The sequence below is a fragment of the Barbus barbus genome (genome assembly GCF_936440315.1).
Source record: "Barbus barbus genome assembly, chromosome: 38".
Taxonomy (NCBI): domain Eukaryota; kingdom Metazoa; phylum Chordata; class Actinopteri; order Cypriniformes; family Cyprinidae; genus Barbus; species Barbus barbus.
Genome location: NC_136716.1, coordinates 8723805 through 8736770, shown reverse-complemented (window position 1 = coordinate 8736770; position 12966 = coordinate 8723805). Strand labels below are relative to the sequence as shown.

Genomic DNA, 12966 nt, shown 5'->3' with positions numbered 1-12966 from the left:
TCTGGTAGAGCGTGCGGACTGGTTTGAATAATAATTATTCTGTTTGAGCTCTTCGTGTATTTTCAATTCAATTTCTATTAAAGTTTATCAGTGTTGTTGTTCAGTTGTAATTTATTGTCCAGACCTACGAAGTAGCACTAGAAGGCGCTGTTCCGTGGTACCTGTTACTTTTCTCAGCGCTGGTCAAGTTGAACCAATCACATTCGACTACGATAATCGAATAACGTTTTTTATTAATTGTTTTTTTTATCTTTTTATTAATTTCATAGAGATTGCTCGGCGGATGTCCAATTGTCAAGTTAAGTCAACTTTATTTATATAGCGCTTTTAACAATACAGATTGTGTCAAAGCACTTAGTTTCAAATTGGAGGATAGAGTGTCAGTAATGTATAGAAATAAGATTAAACACTCAATTTTCAGTTAAGGCATTTCATTATTGAGTTCAGAGATGTCATTGTCTAGCGCTGTTTAGTTTAAATAGTATCTGTGCAATCAAATTGACGATAATCACTAGAAATGAAGTATCCCCAACTAAGCAAGCCAGAGGCGACAGCGGCAAGGAACCAAAACTCCATCGGTGACAGAATGGAGAGAAAAAAAAACCTTGGGAGAAACCAGGCTCAGTTGGGGGGCCAGTTCTCCTCTAGCTAGAAGATTGTGTCAGACAACAATTCTTTGCATTTCAGTGGTTTAACACTGAAGACAAAGTGATTTAGACAAAAGACGGCCTGATCTGGGATCTGTGGATGCCCCTCAGTGGAAGTATTTGCTCTGAGCTGTCAAGCGCCCCCTGATCTACTGGCTCTGTGTCCCACAAACACGGTGGGATTGAGCAGCATATCAAACACTGAGGCGTTACTACAAATACACTAACATCTAATTAATTTAAGCGTATGAAGAAAACTGGGAGAAATATCCTTAAGATTTGACTATTTTAACAAAGTAAATATTACAAAGAGTGTATCTTTGTTACATTAGTGAAAATAGTCCATATGAAGACATTGTTGCGATTTGCAGCAGGCATCCCAAGTCAACCCAATGCTCAAATATCTTGTAATAGGCCTAATTCTCACATTTTGAGACCTCTAGAATCTCTTAGACTGTTACAACGTTTTATAAGAAGTCTAGTGGTTTGGAGTAGCATCCATCCAAATTCACACTAATGCTGATAGATTTCGACATTAATGACAGCTTATTAAAAGAGACCTCTGTTACTATCAGCACACCTTAGAAAACACTCGGGGAAAAAAGTTACAAAAGCTATCACTGGGCCTTTTCAAAAAGTACACTTTTGTACCATTTAGGTTAGTGGGGCCTAATATTTAGCCTACCTTTAAGGTACCATTATGGTCTAGGTACAAAGATGCCCATGCGGTGACAGGTGCTGTAACTTTTTTTCTCTCTCTCTGAAGTTTATTTAAGATACATATGAAAAGCATATGCAGGATTGTGGACAAAAAGTTTTTGACAAATCTCACATTTTCAGCATGGCAGTTTATGAAACATGCTTTATGAGGGGTTTTTACTTAGTAGTTTAGTTTTAGTACTTTAGTAGTATCAGCCTTGTTTAAAGTAAAACCTTATTCAAAAGTATACTCTCTTCCTTGTCTTAAAAGTTCAAGATTCTAGATTTAAAAAAAAAACTATAGTTTAATAAAACTGGTTTACAAATGAGATAATAAATCATAAGATGAAACAAACCAGGATTGTCCAGTGGGGTGCCCCATTTAGAAACTCATTCAGAAATGTATGTCCTACTTTTCAAGTTAGGCCTTTTTTAAACAATTGCCATTTTTATCTGTTATGTTTACTGGAGTATTGTGTGTTTCATTTTTTAGCATTATTTAGAGTTATGTGTGTTACCTTGATGGTCTTTTTTTGAGTAACATTGATCATTTTCTTATTGCTTGAGAGACCCATTTTGTCAAACCTTAAGTCCTTATCTGATTTCCATTGTACCACTTGTACAATACATTTTACCTTCACAAACTGTTTAGGTTAGAAAAGTAGCATTATATAACTTTAATGACATATCCACCTCGCGGAAGGCAAGCTATTTTCTGTGAATGTGCGAGACTTCAGATTCATTAGTCGTTATGCTTAAATAACTAGAACCATAACAAAGTGCAGTAAACAGTAAAACTATTTACGATAGAAATAAGTATATTAAAACATTAAATATTAATAATATTATAACAAATACCGGTCACGCAACATTATGAACTGTTTTTACACAGCTAAAATAACTGGTTGCAATTGACCCCAGAAGCCATGCACATTCAAGTTATAAATGTCTGCACCTGTTCTGACATTACAAATAATATAGATTTAGAAATTAAGAAATATACAGCCACCAAAATGCCCAAAATGGCACAAGCTGCCCATAGATGAAGAAACATCGAATTCAGTAACTGTTGTTCGAAAAGTATTTAACTATAATCATAATATTGATCAATATCCCACATTTTGTGCCCCATTAAAAAAATAAAATAAAAAAAGGTTTAAAATTGTAACATCCACAAAGTGACATCATGACATCTTTTAATCTGTTTCTACAGCATGCTATAAGAAAACAAGTAATCTCATTAGATGTTTTGACATGCCCCAAATGTTGGTACCAGGGTTGCCAAAAATATTCTCATAGAAACTAAAATATGTCCTGTCAAAAAAACACACAAAAAAAACATTTAACCATTTCAGGACTAACATTTCTATCTCACACATCCAACAAGCTTATATAATATAAATAAATAAAATTTACTAAATATAGAGCAAATAAAAAATTACATTAAAATGACACACATTAATATACAAATTTATATAGCACATACAAATTTCAGCTAATTATCCTAAACACCAATAAACAAATTATTGGTGCAAATGTTAACAGATTAAAAATTCTTCTGTGCTCTAATTGAGTTCTGACCCTGTCCCTGGGAAATTGAGTGGTCTATATTTACTTTTGATTTAGACAGCATTGACAAATATGGAGAGCCCTCACAGCAGGCATGTAACACACAGTTTATCTGTTTATTATCTCACAGGGCTCATAAAAGGGTCATGACCACCAGTCAGCAATTACTGCTGCAATAGCGGAACATTGCATGGGTCATATAATCAAGAATTAGCTAAAAGTGATTTGATAACCTTCAAGTTTGAAATGAACACTTCTAATGTTAAACTAAAAGAAGAAATACAATTTAAGGGAAAAGATTCAAATGAAAATCTAGGAACAGTCTCTATCTGAGATCACAGCTACCTCAACTGAAGCGTTTAATCTGGTGACCCCTGAAATGACCTCACAGCTTCTTCTGGTCTTTTCCAGAGGAACGCAGGAAATAGAGTCCTCTGCAGCTGAAGTGAATAAATTCTGCTTTACTGATTCCAAGATGAGGATTACATTATGTTGCTATAATCCTTGGCAAATCAACATATAGCCCTACAGCCACTTTCATTAATACATCCCATATTTACTCCATTAACTCGCAGTGGTCAGTGTGTCCATTTTTTTAATTTGCTAATTAAAGCAAGAGACAAAACTACAGTTTCTTAAAGTCGTGCAGTTGTAAATGCATTTTTTTTTCCTACACAAGAAAATATATCTGTTTGTGCTAGGCTACACATTTGTATATTATGGCTAAAAGAGAAATAACTCAATTAAAAATGGCATGTACTTTCCATCAGCGTGGTTTATCTTATACAGATTTTTTTTTTTTTTTAAGTTTTCTAAACGAACCAGTATTAGTTTTATACAAAATACTCAAACTGTCACTTAGACTCTCTATATCAAAATACTATGTGCTAATTCGTTTCTGTAATTTGGATTTTTTTATTTTATTTATCTAGGCTATTATGATTATTATGATTATTATTTTGCTCTAATTTTCTCAAATGTTCCCTAAAAGATTTGTGAATGGTGCTGACTTCTTCGAATGTGCATTTAATTGTTTTAAATCGTTTATTTTTATTATTATTATTATCATATTAATAAGGATGTTAGTAAATAAATAAATATTAAGAGAACATTGATGAAAGTATGAAATTGTAGGCAGGGGCCTGTTTCATAAAACAATCTTACCAAATAAGCCAGGTTTATGTCAGTTAGTCTGATTTATTGTCAGTTGATTTGGTTCAACATAAGTCAGACTAATAAGCCTGGCTTCTTTGGTAAGATTGTTTTATGAAACAGGCCCCAGGGTTTGGACTGGCTCATAGTAAACAAAGAGTTGTTTGTCCAATCAACGTTGAGCGTTCGCTTGATTAGAACGTCACGTTATCATTACGCAAATGAGTTGCAGATTCTCAAGCAGTCAGAGACGAGCGCGTGAAAGTACCGCAGGTAAGACACGCGTTCATTCTCGTTTAACAGCCTTTATAATCTGTTAAAGCTTAAGAATGTACAGTAAAAAACCAAGTGCGAGATTATTTTTATTCGCATTTCATACTTGGTGGCGAAAGGTCCATTCATGTAGGACATATCATGGAAAAGCCACTTAAACTGTCTTTCAGTAAATCTGATCGCTGATGTTTATCGTGTCCTCCCCCTTCTCCCCCGCGGTGATTGCGCATCGCGCCTCATTCTCCCTCCCATTACGCAGCGGGATTGACATGAAACTGTGAATTGTTTGCTGCTCAAATAGAGTTGACCTGGAGCCAGCAGTCTGAGGGGTTGAGGAGCGACCATCCCTGCCTCATCCCCCCTCTACATAAGCATGACAAAGCACTGGGGGGGTCCGGGCTTGTTGGCACCACCCGTGATCACTGTAGGAGCAGGAGCCCAACACGACCATCACCTTGACTGCAGAACCAACTATTCCTCTTCCAACCCCAGCTGTCACTGCTCCACAAACCCACTGCTGGAGTTCGGTGGCCGGCTGGATAAGTCCACAGGGATGGCGCAGGACTCCTGTTACAGAGCCAAACCGTCGGATCAGAGCGCATGGGAAATGAAGGATGGGAACCCAAGTGGAGGAAAGAAGAAGAACTATCAGCGTTATCCCAAACCACCTTACTCTTACCTAGCTATGATTGCCATGGTCATCCAGAACTCTCCGGAGAAGAAGCTCACTTTGTCAGAGGTAAAGTTAAGTCATCTTCACAGGCGCACGACGCGCAACTTAGTTTTTTTTAACGGTCAAAATTCATCAGGAATTTTAATAATCACAGTTTATTTGTTTATTATGCCCTATTTCTACACCACTTAAGATATGTATAACATTTTTAATTCAGCGTTTCAAACGATCATCTTTATCAGCAAGTCCGTGCCACATTTACATTAAGTTGTAGGCCCTACAACAAAATAAGTGATTTTTTTTTAGGATCTTATTGGATGATTTCTTTCAGGTTCCAAATAAAAAGGAATTAGCACTCCTTGAAACTTAAAACTTGTATAAAACCCAGTTGTGCCATCACCACACTGACATGAAATTCCACAAAGAACCGTTTACATGGGAAGTGAGTTTTAGTGTGCGTTGCACATCCAAATCTGCCTGGGGCAGTAATCTGTGTCATGTCTGGATCTCGATGGGGTTTGTGTTGTGAATAGTGAAAGCAGAGGCCGATACTCTATCATGCTGATAGCTGTGGCTGGAATCACACTGTGCCGCAATTGTTCCGAAATGTCGCAACTTGTAAGAATCCGCGATCGGGATTAACAGTTTGCTGGCTCTTCAAGAGTGATTTTTGTAAATGATTTGAGGTAGGGCCTGCTGCTACAGGTGATTGGCCTCGACTTTTTTTTTTTTTGGATGAAATGGCAAGCAAATCCTGTATGCTATTTTAAGTGACCTTTTATATGTTTAAACAGGTAAAACTTGCAAATTAGGCATACTCCTATTAACTATGCCTGTTTACAAATATAAATGTCACCACACATAAAAACATTTCTGTGTGATTTTACAAATATATAGGGTGAAGTCAGCTAAAATGGGCCACGTTTTGGTAAATGACTTATACTACCATCAAATGCATGAGATCTAATGATATTCTTATAAATTAGCATGGGCCTCCTAAATATATTTATATTTTTTTAAAAGTGAAAAAGTATAAACTTTTTCTAAATTATGAGAGTTAGAGTATCAGCTTCAGCTCACCTTCTTGAGCCAAGGCACAACATGCAGGTAAAATGGGCCAATATAAAAAGAGAACGGCACAGGTCATTTTATTTTTGACAGTATTGTCTTTAGTGTGCCATAGCAAAACCATAAATGTTTTTCATTAAATAGAAAGTTGAATAAAAATTTAATTAAACCATGCAATTTAAAAATGAACTGATCATGTTGTATAGGTGTGTGTCTTTTGTGTGCATGTATGTGTGTATGCTTGTATTTTTTAAAGAATGTTAAGACTTTGTATGGATTTATATCTACAGTAGGCTATAAACCTATTTTCACCCTTTCTGTGTAAAAGTGTGTGTGTGCAGCCCATTTTACTGACATCTTCCTTTCTTTCCCTTTCTCTTCTCGTCTCGGTTTCCTTTCTTTGTTTGTCCTCCTACCATACTGTCTGCAATGCAATTTTTTTTAAAAGAATGTTAAGATTTTGTATCGATGCATATCTAGGCCTATAAACCTATTTTCACCCTCAATTTCTGTCTAAACGTGTGTGTGTGTGTGTATGAAGCCCATTTTAGCTGAAAATTGTGGCTCATTTTAGCTTAAAAAGACATTTCTACATAGTGACCTTTTTCACAAAAATCAGTTTCTTTTTATTTATTTATTTATTTTTTTAAAGAGCGTCAAAACATTGTTCATAAACCTTTGCTTTGTTGGTAAGCTTACTTGTAATTGCTTTAGTACCCTAGACATTTTCTGTCACACTCAATTACCTTACAATTTTTCTGACAAGCTTCATGTAACATTCTGCCCTGCCTGCCTTAAACTCATACAAATAAAACATATTGTTACATGTCAACAAGTGTTGAAGCAAAAAAAGTCGTCGTGACGTATTGTCAAGTATGGTGACCCATACTCGAAATTGGTGATCAACAATGCAAGATCAGTTATTGTGATTTTCTATAAAAATTTAAAGAGATATTATGCTACAACCTTGTTTGTCCCATTTTACCTGATAGCCCATTTTAGCTGACTTCACCCTAGGCCTATGCACAGTACTGTTGGCTTTTTGAAAATGTAGCAGAAAGTCAAGATTCATGTATTCTCAGCAATATACCACTGTCTGTTTAGAATCTGTGCAGTTCAGAAGCTGTGGCCAATATAATATATGTTTTTAATAACTATGAATAAATTGTCTTCAAACAGATTCTGAAGGAGATCAGCACTCTCTTTCCATTTTTCAAGGGAAATTACAAAGGCTGGAGGGACTCAGTCCGACACAACCTGTCATCTTATGACTGCTTCGTGAAGGTGTGTGTTTATCAGGTGACTGAAAAAAAATGTTAGTTTGATGCTAATATGACATTATCTTGTTGCCCCTCCTCCTCTCTCTAGGTGCTTAAGGATCCTGGAAAACCCCAAGGTAAAGGTAACTTTTGGACTGTAGAAGTGAGCCGAATTCCCCTGGAGCTTCTGAAAAGGCAAAATACGGCAGTGTCCCGTCAGGATGAAACTATTTTTGCTCAGGACCTGGCCCCATACATCTTTCAAGGTTACGCTCAGCCGAATAAATCCAAAACTCTGCCCGCTGATCTCTCGTTACCCCCTGTCCCCACCCGTCACAGCCCACCCCCATCAGAGGACTCCTATCGTCCCAAACTGGACTCCACGTTTGCTATAGATTCTCTCCTGCATAGCCTCAGGCCTGCCAGTTCTGCTGAGGAAGGGCTACGAGAGAGAGAATGTTGGGGCATCGGGCCTCCTCCGCACACTCGCTCTACCACTCCACCACGTCCTTGTAATGGCTCGTATAATTGCAGTTCGTCAACCAGCTCTGTGAGTCCTGCGTCGGATTTGTCAGACGAGGACTGGAGAGGGGTGACACTCGTTGGTAAAAGATCAGGTGATCGAGGATCAACTTCAGATGGATACGGTGACTCCTGCCCTCCGCCAAACAAAAGCTCAAAACGCAGCACCACACCTCCATGGGAGCTGCCGACTTCCTACGCCAAGTACACCCCTCCCAACGCAGTAGCCCCTCCTAGCATACGCTTTAATGGAAACCCGTTCATGCCACTGGGCGGTATTCCGTTCTATGGTTATGGTGGTGCACACGTCACTTCATCACACTTGATTGGTCACCCATACTGGCCCATCCTACCAAGTGGGCCAGTTTCCATACAAGCCCCGCCCCTCCTAATGGACTTGGACAGTATGCTGCAATCTGTTCCGCCCAATAAGAGCGTGTTTGATGCGCTTGGCTCCAACAATCAGACCGCTCATCCACCTCCAAACCAGTATGCCCTTCAGAAAGGGCCTTCCCTTTGCAAATATTCTCTTTAAACTATGCACAAAATTGTCCTAGAAGAACATGGCTTCTCATCTTTGGCATTGCTCAGGTTTCACAAAGGTTTGCAACCACTAATGCTGCTCATTACTGTATACTCAGTTGGTGAATTGTCTCAGGGAATTCTTTGAGAAAATCCCTCTGTGAACTGAACAGTTACAGGGCCAATATTGACCAAAGAATCTACCCAACCAATGTTTACACTGTTGTAACTTCTGTCCATTCATGTGACTTTCTGTGACACAATTACTACCTCAGACTTTTAATGCCAATGGGGAGGCAAATTGTCTGCTCTTGTTTCCTGAATGGACTCTTGTAATGTTTGGGGACAATCTGTGAAATGCTTGACAAGACCAATTGAATGTTGTCTGTTTCTAAGCTTGAAGTATGATGTGTGTGGGGTTGCTTTACCTCCCTAAAAATCAACCAGAAATGGTGTGCTGGACATTTGTTAGAATTAGGGATGTGTTTGTGTGTGAATGTGTATTTTTGAAACTGTAAGGAACCTGCAAAGTTTACATAGACTGGCTTTTATGCCATGAATGTGTCACTTTTTATATGTTGGTTTTAGCAGGGTAAACTGGTTTTTTTAAATCTTGACTTTTTGTATGACTTTTCTGACATGATTGTGTGTGTGCTTAAAATACTTTCATTTCAACCCCACTCCATTTGGTAAAGTCAAATCTCAGGCTCTGATAACAATGGTGGAGGCTTGACAGATCTGATGAGATCCAGTCTTGTGTGCTTTTTTTTTTTTTTTTTTTTTTTTTTTTTCTGGCATGCATTCACTTTGAAGAACTGTAATTAGAGCCATTTTATCAGTGCACTGTGTCTCAAAGCCTTATCATGACTCTTTGTGTCCCTGTGGAGTGTAGGTGCTGTAATTGATTTTTATAATCTGGTCATCAAATGCCATTTTAAAATAAATGTTTGTTTCCTTTTGATCATGCATGTCTGTACGATACTGTCCAGAAGCTCATACTGAGCGATTTTGTTCAGTAATTAAACGTAAGGGTTATTTAACTGGTGGTCTGTGGTTGTCCCTCCGTCTGGAGCACGTCATGCCGCCACCACCACCACCTCCTGCCGTTTTTTTTTTTTTTTTCTCTGTCCTGTCCTCCCTTAAAATCACTCATTCACACCCCCAACACTTCCTCCCTCTTACAGGTCCATTCTTTGTAATGGACTTTAGTTTTAAGCATATGGAAAGCCTCAGTTTCTTGGTGATTTGTTCCACCAAGTTTGAGTCGTTTATTATTATTTCATGGTATAGAGCAAACAGATTGTATATTATTGATTATGAATATGCTTCAAATATGTTTATTTTGGGTGTAATCCTTTGAAAACATGTCTAGGAGACTTTTGTGTAGTTCATCTTAAAAGTATGCGCGTGTATCCCCAATTGTTTTCAGATTGCAGGGAAAGTGACACTAAGCCCTTTTTTAAATTGAAATATCATGGACAAAACATGAGTGACATGTTTTACAGCAAATGCATGTTTGTTACTGTTATATGCTTTGCATTTGAAGTCAAATATTTGGTTCTTGACTTCTTTTTGATCATGTGTTTTACTGCCTGAGTCACATCAACTTTGTGGTTTGAGAAGCACTCCGAAGACAATATTTTATTTAAAGCCAGTAATGAAACTGGCTGAATGCTGATCGAAATGTTAAAAATGAAGAGTATAAATCACATGCCACCTGATACGATTTATATTCATCTGTCAAAGCAACCTTCTATACATGAGTATCCGCATTTGCTCCTCACAAAGAAAGTGGAACAGGAATCTATAAACAAAATTCTGAAAAGCACAGTAAAATAACACGTCAACAATCAGAACACACTGAACTAAGAATACATCCTTTAATTAAAAAACTTTACCCACTTTATTTGTTTTCATTGAGACAAAATGGGGATTCCAAAAAAAAAAAAAACCTGTCCAAAAGACTTTTGATTATATGACCAAACAATTAAGAAAAAAAAAAAAAAAATTAAGCTGAAAATGTAAATATTAATTGTCTAGCTTCAGCAGTAGTAATTTGACTCGCAAAACATGAATCAAAATTAAAGCATTGATTTAATGTGAAGCATTTAATTTCAAAACACACATATTGTGTGTGTTATTCGGGACACAGGTGGGTTTAATTGTGGGGCCTACCTTATATCACTCCATTATTTTTACGTTTGTAAAAAAAAAAAGCAAGCCTAAGTAATTTTAAGAGAAAAAAAAATGGTAAAGTGAAACATGGTATAATATAAGTAAATAAATGACTTTTATTGGTAATATTTTAGTTGTGTATACTCCGTAGGCCTGTTTTTTAGATTCTTGGATGGGATTGTCTCCGCCTCAGACGTGACGCCCACATCTTCTGTGCAATTATTCCGATCTCATGAGCATTCGTAATTATTGTACTAATTTAGTGTTCGTATTTGTTTTGTCGTGACGTATTGTCAAGTATGGTGACCCATACTCGAAATTGGTGCTCTGCGTTTAACCCATCCAAGTGCACACACACAGCAGTGAGTAGTGAACAAATGCACACACACACACACACACCGTGAACACACACCCGGAGCAGTGGGCAGCCATGCTGCGGCGCCCGGGGAGCAGTTGGGGGTTCGGTGCCTTGCTCAAGGGCACCTCAGTCGTGGTATTGAGGGTGGAGGAACCTCTTTTTTTTAAAGACTGTAGCTAATATATATCTTGAGTTCGATTCAGGGAATGCATGAAATAATCAAAAATGAAAATGAAGGATAACAGGCCTATATTAGCTTTTTACATAAATTGTGAAGTTTTACAGTTGAGTAAATTTTTTTTCTCCTAAAAGACAATGATAAATATTCATTAACAGTGTGACAGAAGTTTGTTCCTTATTTTATTTCTCGGCTTATAGAAGTGTTTCAACACCAGTGAAATTAGGCTAAATAAATAAAGACCGGGGAGTGTTTGTAAACACTGTAGGTTTGACAAGTCAGAAAGGAGCTGTGGTGATGTCATCAATATCATACACTACATTATGGCAAGCCGTTTTGACTTTTATTCCTTCACAGGATATGAATTCTTGATATCAACAATTCAATTTTTAGTTAAAATGCTAATTCTTGATATCAGGAATTAGATTTCTACTACTAACAATGGCTATTTTTGAGATCAGCAATTACATTTCCACTAGTAATAATGTTAATTCTTGATATCAACAATTCAATTTTCACTAGTTAAAATGCTAATTCTTGATATTAACAATTTATTTGTTGATATCAAGAATTAAATTGTTGATCTGTAATTGTATTTTCACTAGTTAAATGTCACCATAGGCTGCCATTCAAAATCAATTGCTGATATCAAGAATTAATTTCTTACTAAAATTCCAATTTCACATATCAGAAATACAATTCTTACTAGTAAAAATGTCTATTCTTGATATCAAGAACTAAATTGTTGATATCAACAATTTAATTGTCACTAGTGACAATGTTAATTTCTGATATCAAGAATTCAATGGTTGATATCAGAAATTACCCTCCCAATTGTTGATATCAGAAATACATTTTCAGATATCAGAAATGAACATTGTCACTAGTGACAATTAAATTGTTGATATCAAGAATTAAATTGTTGATATCAATAATTACATTTTTGATATCAACAATTTAGTTCTTGATATCAAGAATAGACATTTTTACTAGTAAGAATTGTATTTCTGATATGTGAAATTGGAATTTCAACTAGTAAGAAATTAATTCTTGATATCAGCAATTGATTTTGAATGGCAGCCTATGGTGACATTTAACTAGTGAAAATACAATTACAGATATCAACAATTAGTTTTTACTAGTTGAAATTTAATTTGTGAATTAACATTTTAACTAGTAAAAACTGAATTGTTGATATCAAGAATTCATATCCTGAGAATGAATAAAAGTCAAAACGGCTTGCCATACTACATTCACATTTTTAATGTTACAGGAGAAGTGGCATGTGACTGTGAGCACCATTGTAGATTTTATGACCAAAAAAATTATTTTCAGGAGAGAAAGTAATTTTTTTCACTAAGATTATTTTTTGCTTAGCAATCATTGTGTTGTAGATACAATTATTTGACTTAACCTAAACCTCACGGGATTTATGTAAAATGTGTTTCCATTATGCATATATTATCTGCTTATTGGATAAAAACACTATCCGCCTCAAATGAGCACATATACATTTTTTTTGTGCACGTTTAGAATTTATGTGCATTTTGACATTTCCATCCAGCATTTTTTGTGATTTTCCAAAATTCACATAAAAATAGATAATGGCAACACAAAATGGCACAACAAAAAAAATTATTAAATTTATTCAAAACAAATTCAATTTATTCAAAACAAGTTTTTGCATAATTTGGAAGTGTGGGTCTTATTTGAGCAAATTACTTCAGACTGTTACATCTATCCCCAGCCTGTGTTACAACTCACCCCAACAACGGAACTCTTTGTATTTGACATTAACTCAAATAATGTGTGATTATGCAGTACATGTCCAAGTGAGTTTTATTTGCAGTAGACAAATGTGGCTAGCGTAT

General features: G+C 36.3%; 1 protein-coding gene across 1 annotated transcript; it reads left to right on the top strand.

The window, feature by feature from the left end:
* Positions 1-4713: 4713 nt before the first annotated feature.
* On the top strand, positions 4714-8397 carry LOC306857399 (forkhead box protein H1; the record flags this gene model as incomplete). The annotated part of the gene is made up of 3 exons (XM_079397322.1): positions 4714-5079; positions 7261-7365; positions 7450-8397. The coding sequence occupies 3 exons, from the start codon at positions 4714-4716 to the stop codon at positions 8395-8397; spliced, it is 1419 nt and encodes a 472-aa protein (XP_079253448.1).
* Positions 8398-12966: the final 4569 nt, after the last annotated feature.